Source organism: Calliopsis andreniformis, chromosome 7 (genome assembly GCF_051401765.1).
Source record: "Calliopsis andreniformis isolate RMS-2024a chromosome 7, iyCalAndr_principal, whole genome shotgun sequence".
Taxonomy (NCBI): domain Eukaryota; kingdom Metazoa; phylum Arthropoda; class Insecta; order Hymenoptera; family Andrenidae; genus Calliopsis; species Calliopsis andreniformis.
In genome coordinates this window covers 13494524-13509388 of record NC_135068.1, presented here as the reverse complement: position 1 = coordinate 13509388, position 14865 = coordinate 13494524, and the positions used below count along the sequence as shown (strand labels likewise).

Genomic DNA, 14865 nt, shown 5'->3' with positions numbered 1-14865 from the left:
CATAGTAGCACGTGGTTATATAGTGTGAACGGTTTATTGGTTTTTTGTGTTGGTCGAACTACGAAGAAGAAAACGTTAATACCATAATACGTGTTTCATTTTCTAATATTTTCACTTTTTCGGTAACATGGCACTGCAGCACGTTGTTATAGGCGAGTTTATTCTCGTTTAACAAGTTTTCAATGATAATTTGTAGAAAATAGTGGCTCGATTGTTGTTAGGTTATATTACAAACGAGGTTATGTAATTGTCTCAGGTGGTGGTACAGGTTTTATCGGAACGCAAATAATCAATGCATTATCTCGCCAAGGTGTTCGATGCACATGCATTTCTCGAATGCCTGGACCTAATCGAATGTCATGGGTAAGACAAGTTACGTGCTGTATTTCTACTATACATGCTTAACAATATCCAAAAGTGATATATCTGTAGCATGATTTAGAATGTCATGGTTTACCGGAAGACACAACTGCTGTAATTAATGTTGCTGGACAAAATGTACTTGATCTAAAACAGCGGTGGTCAGAAGGATTTAAGCAAAATGTTATAAATAGTCGGGTAAAAACAACAAAATCTTTAAGTGAAGCTATAGTAAATTCCAAAACTAGTGTTTTTGTAACCATTTCTGGAGTGGCTTATTATAAGCCAAATGAAACTGAATATACAGAAGAAAGTAAATGTGAAAAATATGACTTTCTGTCGGGTAAATTCTTAATTTAAAGTTTTTAATTTGAATAGTATTGAAATATGTATAAACTACTTTCTTTTGAATTGTCAATCATTTTGCATATTAGAACTTTGTCATAAGTGGGAAGCAGCTGCTCAAGTTCCACAAGGTAGCAATGTTAGACAAGTTACAATTAGATCAGGAGTTGTATTAGGGAAAAGTGGTGGTATGATTAAACAAATATATTTACCATTTTTCCTGGGTGTGGGCGGCCCTATTGGCAATGGAAATCAGTATATGCCTTGGATACATATAGAAGATTTAGTCAACATGTTTTTATTTTCACTTAAAAATAATAATGTAAGGGGTATTCTGAATGGAGTTGCTCCACAGGTAACTGATATATTCAATTTAAACTGTTCCAAATTTGCTTGATAACAATATAATTCATAAATATCATCAACAGATTGTGACAAATAAAGAATTTACAAAAGTGTTTGCGTCAACAATGGGCAGACCTGCATTTTTTCCTGTACCGCATTTTGCTTTGAATATTCTTTTAAACAAAGAACGTGCTAAAGTTAGTACAAATGATAACTTAATTTAGTTCCTATCAGTTACAACTATCAGTTACAACTATTACATCAGTGTCTTTTCAGATTATGTTGGAAGGACAAAAAGTTGTGCCGAAACGCGTAAAAGAATTAGGATTTCAGTATCAGTATCCTGATATAAAATCTGCATGTGCTGAGATACTTGGTAAAAATATTACAAAAACATAAGCATTTAGATCATTTTTCATTGTACATATTTACGAGCATTATATTGAGAGAGTGAGAAATACAGAAGGTATCTGCGTGTGCGTGCGTGTGTGTGCGCGTGTGTGCATGTATCCTGCGCGTGCATGCGCACAAAACTAATATAGTATTGAAAAAATAAATATTGTATACACTTTTTACATTTTCCTTCGCGAACAATAGAAATATATTCCATTGTACAATTTATACACAGTAAAGAAAACTTTGATGTTATGCTCCTCTTCCAACATTCAAAGTACTTGGATTCAGAAATCGGTAATATGTAATTGAAGTTATGGCAAACAGAATAATTGAAGTAATTCTTTAATTATTACTTTGCATTGTAACAATTTTATAAATTCGATCTATTTCGAGTTCAGAAAGTAACTTATCTTTCTTCTAAGCTTTTGTAATTCTTCTCGTGTAAAACCTTGCATACTTAACGAGATTGTTCGTCCATTCTCGTGAAGAATAAAAAGTCCCATTTCAACAGAGACGCCAACATGCCTTATATCGGTAAGTTGCATTACGATATGAGAGCCATGAGACGTTTTGTAACAACACAATTTATCTATCCAGGTATGTTTCTCAATAACTGCATTGTTCTGATCTTTATCTAATAACAAATCTTGCCATTCTCCAAATGCCTCTAGATTGAACATGATTTCACCAAAAAGTAAGATAATCGAATAAAAATCATTTTTTGTCAAATGTCGCGATATTTCGATGCAAATAACTAGAGACACTAGGAACATGAAAACAATAATATGAATTAATTATTAAAGTATGACTGCAATGTACATATGTATGTGTCACATATGTATCGTCGTTAGATCGAGCTTTATTCTTAAAATAATGGATAAATAATTATAAGGATAATAATTGAATCTTACGAGTCAATAATGACCACGCGAGTAATCCAGGTTTCCGACAAACATGAATTTTTCGTTCGTTTAAAATTAGAATTCGAGGTTTTGTGTATAATATCATGTTGTCGTACTAAAATTTCTCGTTTCCTACACTTGAACCTTAATCATAATATGTTATAAAACAAAAATGAAATCAGTTTCATTTTCATGTCAGTGAACAGTTTGAAGCTTGCCTTTCACATAGTTATTATTACATATTTCGAATATCTTTGAGAATAAACCATGTACGCCATCTGAATGATGTCAGTGATACATTTCCTATGCACATACTGTGTACGTGTAGAATAGATCTATCGCCCTACCTAACCGACAAAGTGTAGATAGGTGATAAAAATGAAAAATGTGTTGATTTATGCGATATGTTACATCTAAGTATATACGTATGTATATACATCCATACATTCAAAAAGTATATAAGCATAAATAACAAAATTGCAATTAAAGTATTGTATCGAAATTTGACTTTGAATACATACTGTACTTGTAAATGTTTGAAATAATTTATTTAACACATATGTTGTATGCATGAGAAGTTGCCACGGTTAAATATACATAGATACGTATGCATACATTAGAATGAACTCATTCGCTATTAGAAGTTGATACGCACGCGTGTAGAGTTGTATCCTCGAATCGTCGAATGAAAAAAAATAGACAGAAAAATTGTAAAATGGCGCGGGTTGCAAGGACAGCTGTTGTTTACCGACAAAAGAAAATTGTAATAGTAACTCAGTTTCAATGAAAAATTTTTGTAAGAGCACATATCTCTTCCGAAACCAGAATTGTTTAACGAGTGGTATTTGATAAGAAATAAAAATGAAGCGACGAAGCGACTCGAATAACGAAACAGTTTAAATGGTTAATAATGTGGCGTGTGGTGGTGGCAGTAGCAACGGTGTAGCAATGGTGGTGGAAGTGGTTGTGTAGGTATTCAAGAAAAAGACAGTTTGAAGAAATTCTTTATGAAAGAATTAATTAGATTCGACGATGCGACGATAGTAAAGATAAAGCAGTTACGAACTGCGTTGTTTTAAAGTTCTTTCCCGTGATAACAAGCATATTAAAATACGACAATCAGACGCTCGCAATCAGAGAAAAAGACGAGAGAAGTAAGTTAAAGTTGTGCTCGAAAATTGGAACAACTCTTATTTCTCAAAGGTTTAACATTTTTGTAATCGGGGTTCCATTAACGTATGGATAAAGTATGCAATGAAATTACAAATAATAATGATAATTGTTCACTCTATCTAAATGCAAATATACATACGCATATGAAATGTTTCGTTCTTAAAAATTGTCAAACAATCTAAGGACTCACTTATATGACGTTAATCATCGATTGTTTAATTATATTTACGGAGTACTGGACAATATTCTACAACTAAAAGATGACCAAATATCGTCCAGTATCGCACCAAGTCGCCAGTGATAATCATCGTTTCTACTACTACTTTTACGAGGTTAGAATTGATCGACGTAGTTACATTCTCTTTGTTTTTATTCGTATTCGTTGCTTACGTCGAATATTTAACAGCTTGTTTGATCTGATCTATTGTTTCGAAGGTTTCGAATTGAAAAAGAAATCATAAATTCAAATGACCTTTTACACGTTTTACGATAGTAGTTTGTTTTTATACTCATCTCATATTACAACTATAATTACGTATTTGATGATTCGGAACGATAACAGTTGCGTTTCATCCAATTTCATTCATTTGAGACTGTTTACGGGTCATTGTTATATTAAATTACCGATAACAAATCGTTTTATATTTCGAATAAATTACGAATAGCAATAACGTGTAAAAAATAGTTTGGAAATTAAAATTAACTTGATGGTATCAAAGCAATGTTATATTTGTTTGAAGTTTATCTATGATTACATTTTAATTTTGGAGTTTTACTACTAGATAATGTTGTTTATTGCTGTTACCTAATAGTTTTTATTGTTTGGAATTCCTCTGGATTTATGATTGAAATTTTATTGTATAGGAATCACCATGAATGCCAGAACTCAGTTGTTCGAATTAAGTATGGAAGGTCGACAAGTGGATGAAGCAGTAGCAAGTATCTTCCACAGTGTTCTTTTTCATCGAAGTCTTGGTAAATTTAAATATAAGCAAGAAGGCAGTTATTCAGTAGGTACAGTGGGGTACCAAGATGTCGACTGTGACTTTATTGATTTTACTTATGTCTGTTGTTCGTCGGTACATCTGGATCAAACTTTGAAACGTGAAATATCAGGTTTTTCTGAAGCTTTACGTTCCACCGATAGTCCAGGTTCTGGCCAAATATCCTTAGAATTCTTTCAGAAGAAGAAAAATCGCTGGCCCTTTCAACCAGAATGCATACCATGGGAAGTGTGGACAGTACGTTTGGAACTTATAAAACTAGCAACAGAACATGAACGACAAATATGCAGGGAAAAGGTTGGCGATTTATTAACAGATAAGATTCTTTATATAACAGAAGTAATGAATCGACATGATTATCTTCCCAAAATGCCAAATCAAGCTGAGTTAGATCTGATTTTTGACACATCATATCCTGACATACAACCTTATCTGTTTAAATTATCCTTTACAACATCTAGCCCATCGAGTACAACAATGGGCAATACAATGAAAAAACTGATCAAAGAAACGTTGTCTATTTAGTTGTATCAGATTATGGAAAATCCCTAGTGCAATGCATCTAATACAACACAAATTCTTTTATACACACAACTCTGAGATTTGTTTTTCCTTGTTAAATAATTATTTTAGTTGTGGTATTCAGTTGTATTACTCAGGTTTTATGCATAAACTATTGTAAAATTTTAGTTGTCATTCTTAGTACAAGTAGCCAATTTACTACATTTTATATATTTGATTTGTAAAGAGACTTCCGTTTTCTAGTGAAGTGTATATAGAATTAATTATATGGACGATCATAATTAAATAGAACATAGGAATGGTATGCTGTGCACATATTATAAAGACAGTCTTTCCCGATCTAGGTTTGTACAAATTCTGTGCCGACAATACTTGTCAGAAAACACAGTTTAATATTTCTAGTACTTATGATTATATGTATAGACGTGAAATCAGAGTAACGAATTGCGTATAATAGATACTTTATTGTATTTTCCTTAGATTATAAATTATATAAATTGTACAACAAATAGCTTTTTTGGTTTTTTGCTGCTTTTCAAAATTCTAACACATTTAGTTTTTTTATGATAATACAAAGTTGTAATTATATAAACGAACGTGGCAGCGTATGATGTTCGTTTTAGATAAAAGAAGTTACTGGGCAATAAGTTTATCTTAACGCATAAAATTATCATTTCTCTTTGTTAGACAAATACGCATGAACGCGTTCGCGATATACGTATAAATGATATTGAAATATTGTATATTATAAACGTATGCACATCAGCACAAATATGCAACGTATGCAATTAGATGTGAAACGAATACGTCTTAACGATGGTGCACAACAATACAAGGCAAATGTTTGAAAGTTTATCGATAAATGCGACGGTATTGGTCGAAAACAACAATACAAACAATTACATTACATATGTATACATATAAACCGCCCAGATATCAAGCGACTTTGTAGATGATTAACAGGCTAATTACATTTATAACGTAGTAATATATACATATATTACATTTCATGTATTTGAACAATGAATTAGAAACGAAAACTTTTATTGTTCAATCGTATTGCAAAACTTTTCTCGAAGAAAACATCGATAAATTAAATTGTTAAATATTTCGTCTATAATGATGAACAGCTGTATAGATTGTAAAAAATATCAAAGATTTAAAATGTACATTTATCTAAGAAAGTTTTTATTTTAGGTTTAAAGTTATTGTAGAAGAAAATCGGAATTATATGCATGTACATGATACGATTAAATTTTCACAGGTTTTTTCTTCATACTGGATTCTCATGATAAAGAATTAATACTTAGAAAATGACAATGTTGATAAAATAAGATCGTTATTTATTACAATATCTAATGTTAAGGGTAGGAGCATATTGTCATATATTTGTGTGCGCGTGTGCACGCAGTCACACACACTCAGCATTAAAATTAGGTCAAAGTAAAAAGATTAATGGAGAGAAGGAAAGAGAGATATATGTACGGAATTAAGGATTTACAAAATAATAGTACGATAAGTTAAATTAGTGCGTGCTGGGTTGCATGTATGTACTATCGCTCATATTCATGTAAGTGTACATATATTCACTCGCATATATAAAAGCAAGTCCACGTATATACGTATAAGAAATAGTTAACCACGAAACTAAGTAAGTAATGAAAATGATGTGTAAATTATAAAAATATCGATACACACACACACACACACACACATATATATATATATATATGTGTGTCGAAAATGTTACGTAGCTGTAATATAAGGTTAAGAAAATGCTTTAAACTTAATTTATCGCAAGAAACTGATGAGGATAAATGATGAAATCTTAATAAATTAATGTATTTTATATTAACAACTTTATTATTTTGTACGGATATATACAGTAAACCTTTTCATTAGAGAAATTTTTACTATACAGGGTGTAACAAAAATGTCGCAGTTCCTTAAAAGGGGTGATTCAGGGGGTGATTTGAAACAACTTTTTCCTTAGCGAAAATGTAAGATGAGGCTTCGTTAACGAGTTATTAATGAAAAACACCGGCCAATGAAAGCGCGAGTTTGCCGTCCGAGCGACTGCGGTAGCGTTGGGTACGCGCTGGGCGCTACGGTTGTACTCCGAACAAGAAAGTCGACATGCGTCGAAGGAAATAGCATTAGTGTGAAAATATTTGCATAACGTATAAACGAAAAAGCAATGCAACAAAAGAAATGAACGGAGAATTGGAGAATTAACGTTGAAGATAGAAACGTTGAAAGTAGTCTGCGTTAGATTTAAAAAATAATAATCATTAATGAATTAAATGCAATTCATCTGTAGTTTGTAAATCTGTGTCACTGGGTCACTGTACCGATACTGGTCATCGACCTCTGGAGTGGTTTATGGCAGGGTAGAATTTTTCCAAAGAAGCTCCTTGTACCCCCCACGTAGTTTAAGCACCTCAGACCTTCTTTGTTCGGACACTCCGAGATCATGTCTCCTTCGAAACCAAAGCAATAAAGCCATAAATTACCTAAACGCGTGCCCTAGCATAAACCATTTCGACAGTCGATGACCAGGATCGGTACAGTGACCCAGTGACACAGGTTTACAAACTACAGGTGAAGTTTGTTCTCTTCTTCCTTTATTTTTCGTTGTATTGCTTTTTCGTTTATACGTTATGCGAATAAGAGATTTACATATTCGTATTTTTACGTTGCACGTAGTTTTCCTCGATTTTAAGTAATTATTCACTTCAAGTGATAAACAAAAAAAGGACTCGGTGTTATTTATTATGTCGCTTTCAGTTTTCATATTAATGCTATTTTCTTCGATGTATGACGACTTTCTTGTTCGGAGTACAACTGTAGCATCTAGCGCGCGTACCCAACGCTACCGCGGTCGCTCGGGCGGCAAACTCGTGCTCTCATTGGCCGGTGTTTTTCGTTAATAACTCGTTAACGAAGCCTCATCTTACATTTTCGCTAAGGAAAAAGTTGTTTCAAATCGCCCCCTAAATCACCCCTTTTAAGGAACTGCGACATTTTTGTTACACCCTGTATAGAAATATATGGAAGTAGAATGACGAATGAAAGTAAAAAGAACTCGAAGAATCGAGTCCGCGTAAGGAAGTCAACCCTTTAGAGAGAATGTCGTAAACGCGTGCGCAAGGAAACGGCGGCTTGTCTGGTTAGGATCACCATCGGCAATTCTCCATTTTTAGTCGTCGATAGAGAAGGCTCTCCGTCGTTTCGAATGTGTTTCGATTTGTGTAACGTAGAGTACTGCGTCGTCGTCGTTTTTCATTAAGGAAATCACGTTATACGAAACATTAAATTTATTCTTATGTCTTTATTCTCCCAAAACGTTCAAGTTGCGTCGAAATAACACAACCCTAAAGACACGTGGAACGTATCATTGAAATCAAATTGCTTCCGTGTTTCTGAGAATCGTTTGTAAGGTGGCCAAGATTATTACGTATTTCTCGTTCGATTAAATAGTGATGCACGTCAATCCCAAATCCGAGGTTTCTTCGATGTATTATTGTTCGTCGTAAAAGAATGTATCCTGGTAAATTGGTCAAATATTAAGTATAATTTCATTTTTTTACATGAACAATTTCTAAAGTCTGATAACTGATGAAATATGTTAGAAGGATAATATTGATGTTAGTTGGTTTTGCCTTTTATCTTTGTCTATTTCCCCCCTATTTATTTATCGTTATTTCTACGATACTTAACAGTATTGAAACGTGACAAAGTTGCAATCCGCCAAATCTTCAACAGGTAGTTCAAAACCAAGTTTTGAATAATTGTAATCATAAGCGTATTTTTCCTACTCTGTTTCGTTCATTCGTTCGTGTTCTCTCTCTCTCTCTCACTCTCTCTCTCTCTCTCTCTCTCTCTCTCTCTCTCTCTCTCTCTCTCTCTCTCTCTCTCTCTCTCTCTCTCTCTCCCTCTCTCTCTCTCTCTCTCTCGATGTACACATTTCGTTGATTTTTTGTTGATTCTTTAATTTGTTATAGTTTCTGGTGAAGTATGAAATAGTATAGAAGAGACTAAGGGGTACAGGGGAAAAATTCCACGAAGAGTAAAAAACAATATTCTAGATTTTTTTTCTTATCAGATAGTCAAAGAATTTTTTTCGATTCGATGTTTTGGATGAAAAAATTTGCGAAATCGGTCGAACGATTCATGATTACGCAGTAATATTCTATTTTTGGGAATGGTTTTAACTCGACAACCTCGAGGAATACCAGATTTTACTATTTTTAAGATAGCACATTTGATTCGCCTTTAAATCGAAAGAAAAAGGGAAGCGGGTTTGATATCACGGTACAGCTTGGAAGATCTCCTGTTTCCATTATTCGCAATTTAAAAAAAGTTGTCGAGGGTTCGTTTTCCATTTCGTTTAACAACGATCATAATCAGTCGTTCTTTTCTTTTACTCGTTCTTGATCGAATTTCATGATAAATCTGTTTCTCCATTTGTTAAAGTTGAGCCGACCGATTGCAAAAACTACCCATCTCTGTTCCCAATGTACGAAAGCATACATAGATATTTTGAACTGTACGTTTAATCGAAAGGTGAAAGCCAAAAGAAAGAAGCAGAAATTTAAAAGACTTCTCTCTTGAAGTACTGCATATACGGATTGAAAGGGAAACCAAAAGTGAGATAAAAGATTGGGAGAGGAGAATATATACGAAAGAAGAATGATAAATACAGCGATTACGTGGAACAAGAGTTTACAAAGCTTACCGAATGATAATTCGTCGAATCGTCCTGGTGTGGACAGTGACAACAACGGCAACGACTTGACTTCAAACATTGTAGTACAGCTATTCTTTTATATTTTTTATGGAAACATCTTCATAGTGGGCGTGTTCGGTAACGCGTTGGTCTGTTTTGTCGTGGCTCGAAACCGTCAAATGCAGACAGTAACAAATTTGTTTATCGCGAATCTAGCACTAAGCGACGTGCTGCTTTGCGTGTTGGCTGTACCCTTTACGCCTCTGTACACGTTTCTCGGGGGTTGGATATTCGGCAGAACCCTTTGCCACTTGGTTCCGTATGCCCAAGGAGTCAGTGTTTACATTAGTACATTGACTTTGACGAGTATAGCGATCGATAGATTCATGGTGATCATGTATCCATTTCATGCACGTATGAAAATTGAAGTTTGCTTGACCGTGATTGTCGGTATATGGATAGTGGCCTTACTGGTTACTCTGCCGTACGGACTTTATATGCATCTGGAAGAACCGCGTACTTATTGCGAGGAGTATTGGCCAAGCGAACGGTTTCGTAAAATCTTTAGCTCAGTCACCTCGATACTTCAATTCGTTTTACCCTTCTTCGTGATCGCCTTTTGTTATACTTGCGTTTCGATCAAACTAAACGATCGAGCGAAATCAAAACCTGGCGCCAAGACAAGCAAAAGGGAGGAAGCTGACAGAGAGAGAAAGAAACGAACGAATCGAATGTTGATAGCTATGGTCACAATATTTGGCATTTCTTGGCTACCTTTAAACATCGTCAATGTTGTCGACGATTTTTATTCACCGGTCAACGATTGGTCTTACTACAGACTCTGCTTTTTCATGACACACTGTCTTGCCATGAGCAGCACCTGTTACAATCCATTCCTTTACGCTTGGCTCAACGAGAACTTTCGCAAAGAGTTTAAGCAAGTACGAATTATAATAGTACCTACACGTTCTTTTACCTCTTATAAAAATCGATATTCTTACGCGCTCTAATATTTTTTTCGCTTCTTTTCACCTCGAGTGTCTTTTTCTTCCGATTTCCTTGCTTCTCTTTTCATCGAATTGATTCTATTAATTTGGTGTCGCATGTTTCGTGTCCTGCTTTGCAATGACTTCGTTGTTTCGACTTTTACCACTTGTTTCGATTCTTTTAAAGGTTCTTTCGTGTTTTTCGAGAAATACCAACGGACATACTCCAAGAGTTACCGAAGGATTTCAAAGTCATAAAGCGTGCAATGGTAATACTACCCTCCAAGAATCACTACTACCGAATCAAACTCGAAACAGAACTCCGAATCTGGAGGGTTGTGAATTGATTGTTCTCGAAGCGACAACCAGCAACGTATCGAAAGATCACTAAGATATAATTCTGTGACTTGGACTACAATTTGAACACGTGTCGCTTCCGGTAAGCGAAAATTACACTTGTATTATGTACCATTTACGAACTTGTTGCAGGAAACTCATTGCTTTTACATTACTAGTGTTCTTTGTATGCTACACGGAATAGAGCGGAATGAAAAAAAGAGGCAACAGTAAGAAAAAGAATGATGCAAATCTGACGCGACGTTATCTACGATATGCTTTTCCAGTGAACCGCAGGCTATTCTTATCGATTAAAATAATCCATTAGATGTCTCTCCTCGAAACCGATTACGTTATCTGTTAGTCAATGGGGTTTCGGTGAGCAACGTTGAGTAGCAGAGATTGCGTTGTCCCTAACAAATTGTGATCCACTTTAGTTTCAAATATAATGCGTCATGAATAATGGATGCTCTTAATTCTCCTACAGCACACATACGCGTATGTGTGTAGTTTGTACATACAAGTATGTGTAGACGAATTGTTCATTAAGGATTAAACGGAAATTGAAATTGCGGCACAAGTCTGCTTTATTTAATCATTGAATAAAAATCATTTATCAGCAAGAAACTGTATTGCGATACAATCTAATGTCAGACCTCGTACAAATTGTCAACCGTTCTTAAGGGCAACTTTCCTTTTCCTAAATTCATCTTCAATTTCAATTATACTGTAACTCCTCATTGTTCTGAGAAATGATGATGGTAATGTGAGTCTGCTTCGTACGCAAACGGTAGTTTGCCGTGATTGTTGGGAAATGCACGGGGTGAAAAGTGAAATATACACGCGCATCTCTGTGATGTGAAAAAGAAGGAAATAAAATAAGAGTAACCCAATTTAAAAACATTTATGTATTCTTATTAACATTTTTACATTCTTATTTTATACAAAGGTAGATATAATGACTGAATAGCAGTATATACGACCTTGACTTAATCACGTTTTCTGTGTAGGTACTTTCTTCGAAATATTTTAATTTGGCAATTTATCAATTTTTTCCTTTCGTTCTGTATTGCGTGTATGTATTCATCGCGTATACCTATATATAGAAAGAGTATATGTATATACATGTCTGCGTACACGTGTAGAATCACAGACATCCAAGTTTATGCGCTCCCATTCGCTATTTTACAGTACTTAGTTTTTACAATAAATATATTAAATCGATGTCTACACGGTAGAGAGATGCACGATATCCGATACAATGAACTCATGTGCGGTATTATGTATAAGCATTTTTCTCATTACACGAATATATACAATACATATATCTGGATTAAAAATAATGTTTATTAAGAAATTGCAAATGTTTATACTTTTATAGAAATTTTGAATTGCATGAAAAGGTACAGAATGTACATAATACGGAAAAATATATAAAGTACAGTATCTGTTATAATAGTTAAAGGATAGAACAAATCTATGTCACTTCCATTTCTTTGAATCTGCTTATAAAAATATGAATTTGCATAAACATTCGCCGCGGCCTATTTATTAATGTGGAATAAGTAAAACCATTATTGAATTAACATCTTATATGCGAGAAATGACAACAAATTTTAATTAATTTTTTTGGCAGTTGGTTTAGTTCAAGCTAATATAATCCATCAATTACACATTCATTTACGTATAATATATCTCTCAATTTGATTTACTATTGACTACTTCATTGTATCAGAGCGCATATTCGTGTAGTATAAGGCATGAGAAAACACAGATTAATTTCGGTAAACGTTTTACAGTTTCGGTACCTTTGTCCCAATAACTTTCTATTTTATATCTTTAAATTGTAGTTGGAACTTATTCAAGAGACCTTAATGCCAAAGAAAAAGTTTCCATATTTTAAATAATTTATTACAATATTTAATGATGATGATATTAGAAAAATTAATTTTGAAATGTAACATTATTCAACGTTAAAGGTGATACGCAGTACTCGAAACTTGTGCGTCTACAGTAGTCGACCATTTCTTCGGCATTAACGTTATGTATTTTTCGTCATTATAGAACATAGACGTCTTCTCTCTTTAACAGTAAAATTATTTCAACTTTTATTGACATTAATGTACAACTGAATTTCACCTGAGCCATAATTTTAGCCGTAGAGCGTCCACGCCATTCAAGTAATATCGAAACAATCGCTTGTCTCGAACGAAACCCAGATTCTCGTATAAACGTAATGCTGGTCGATTGGTGATCTCTGTTTCCAGTACTACCTCGTCCGCCTTATCTTCCACCATAGCTTGAATCGCTCTTCTTACTAAATTCGATCCAATCTTCTGCTTTCGATATTTCACGTCGACAGCTAACATTGCAATGTATCCACGTTTTATCACTTTTCTGTGGATATCCAGTTTGCAGACTATGGCACCAACGCACTCGTCGCCATGCATTGCCTTGACGAACAAAAAGCAAGAATTTTCTGTAAATTCTATACCTGCAAGACAAAGGAATCCAACGAAAGCTGGCTAAAAGTTCTTTTTGTTCATCGATGCTTTTTAATACCATATTGAAAATTTCTGGTTTCTTTTAAATTCTATATAGACAAAAAGGAGTACAAATTACATGAATTATTATATGAAGATGTATGATCATTTATACACATAAATGATAAGTATCTATTTATACCAGCATCGTCGAAATATATTCAATAAGTTTATAAATATACCTACCAGAAAACATAATTTTGGCCAATTATGAATAAAATATCTATATGTGTAAATAGAATATGGTTCGCTTAGATCCTTTTGTATTAATTTCATAATATCAGGCATTTGTAATTCACTTGTGTAACTAATATATTGTATATCCTCCCCTTTATTTTCTAAAGATGACGTTTCTGTTTTACCTATGCATATCAAGAAAAAAAAGGATATAAATATGAATATATGAAAACCATATAATCTATTCTACGTATATGTATACATGTATAAAAAAAATAGTACTAAAAAAAGGTGTTTATTAACTGAACTGAACTGAACAAACGGATATAATATTTTGATAAAATGAAAGTAAAAGAAATTTTCCATACCATGTTGGATTAAATGACTAGTTTCCATAGTTTGAGATAATGGAAGATCAACTGCACCGACAATTCTTTCGGAAGAGTCGCAAATACCGTTTATTCGAGTTATTCCATTTGCATGTGGTTCTTCGTACGTTGCAGTCGTTTCTAAACTAAGTCGTGATTTAATGTCTAAGGTGGCAACGTCTGTCACATTATCATCGTTCTTCTCCTCAATATTATTTTGTTCACTTTCTGATTTGGGAGCGTCTGCGATGTTTTCCGTTTGAACGTTCTCCATTTTTCTTAATTTTTCTGTATTTTAAATGCCTGAATTTCACTCTTTAAGCTTAAACGTGTGAACAGTGTTTTTTAAGCACTGTTTTCACTATTTTAATTCGAATACATTAACGTGGCATCGGAGATTTTAGTTGTGGTATATATTCTTTAATCGTATTTTCATAATTATGGTAGACTAATTGATTTAAACACGTCGATTTTACGTTAAAATACACAAGTCCGACATCACTAGTCCAACGATAGACACCATATTGAATTTCTCTAATGATTGCTACAGGTCAAACATAAACAATGATTTTGCGAGAAACAACGTTTCCACAGCAAATTTCTTCTACAAAATTGCAATGTTCTTTCTTTCAATAGTAATTGTAATAATGTATGTAGTACATACATATCTACATACCAT

The 14865-nt window shown here is 33.8% G+C and overlaps 5 protein-coding genes across 7 annotated transcripts; 3 read left to right on the top strand and 2 right to left on the bottom strand.

The window, feature by feature from the left end:
* Positions 1-14: 14 nt before the first annotated feature.
* Positions 15-1671, top strand: LOC143181761 (epimerase family protein SDR39U1). 2 transcript variants are annotated; one of them, XM_076382349.1, is made up of 6 exons: positions 15-152; positions 257-363; positions 433-703; positions 795-1060; positions 1134-1247; positions 1327-1671. In XM_076382349.1, exons 1-6 carry the CDS (start codon positions 128-130, stop codon positions 1447-1449), a joined length of 906 nt encoding a protein of 301 aa, XP_076238464.1. In that variant the 5' UTR covers positions 15-127; the 3' UTR covers positions 1450-1671. The 2 variants fall into 2 exon arrangements, with proteins under 2 accessions (XP_076238464.1, XP_076238465.1); XM_076382350.1 differs by lacking the exon at positions 15-152 and having other exon boundaries at positions 248-363; positions 443-703.
* Positions 1672-1829: 158 nt separating this feature from the next.
* Positions 1830-2454, bottom strand: LOC143181766 (uncharacterized). The gene is made up of 2 exons (XM_076382356.1): positions 2358-2454; positions 1830-2209 (listed from the first exon to the last, which is right to left on the bottom strand). Exons 1-2 carry the CDS (start codon positions 2452-2454, stop codon positions 1830-1832), a joined length of 477 nt encoding a protein of 158 aa, XP_076238471.1.
* Positions 2455-3363: 909 nt separating this feature from the next.
* Positions 3364-6886, top strand: Atg101 (autophagy-related protein 101). 2 transcript variants are annotated; one of them, XM_076382354.1, is made up of 2 exons: positions 3364-3502; positions 4386-6886. In XM_076382354.1, the coding sequence occupies exon 2, from the start codon at positions 4394-4396 to the stop codon at positions 5048-5050; it is 657 nt and encodes a 218-aa protein (XP_076238469.1). In that variant the 5' UTR covers positions 3364-3502; positions 4386-4393; the 3' UTR covers positions 5051-6886. The 2 variants fall into 2 exon arrangements, with proteins under 2 accessions (XP_076238469.1, XP_076238468.1); XM_076382353.1 differs by lacking the exon at positions 3364-3502 and adding an exon at positions 3715-3853 and having other exon boundaries at positions 4386-6885.
* A 2769-nt stretch (positions 6887-9655) lies between these two features.
* LOC143181760 (prolactin-releasing peptide receptor) lies at positions 9656-11991 on the top strand. The gene is made up of 3 exons (XM_076382348.1): positions 9656-10717; positions 10950-11201; positions 11278-11991. Exons 1-2 carry the CDS (start codon positions 9740-9742, stop codon positions 11151-11153), a joined length of 1182 nt encoding a protein of 393 aa, XP_076238463.1. The 5' UTR covers positions 9656-9739; the 3' UTR covers positions 11154-11201; positions 11278-11991.
* On the bottom strand, positions 11988-14814 carry LOC143181763 (N-alpha-acetyltransferase 30). The gene is made up of 4 exons (XM_076382352.1): positions 14187-14814; positions 13828-14003; positions 13238-13551; positions 11988-12194 (listed from the first exon to the last, which is right to left on the bottom strand). Exons 1-4 carry the CDS (start codon positions 14458-14460, stop codon positions 12182-12184), a joined length of 777 nt encoding a protein of 258 aa, XP_076238467.1. The 5' UTR covers positions 14461-14814; the 3' UTR covers positions 11988-12181.
* Positions 14815-14865: the final 51 nt, after the last annotated feature.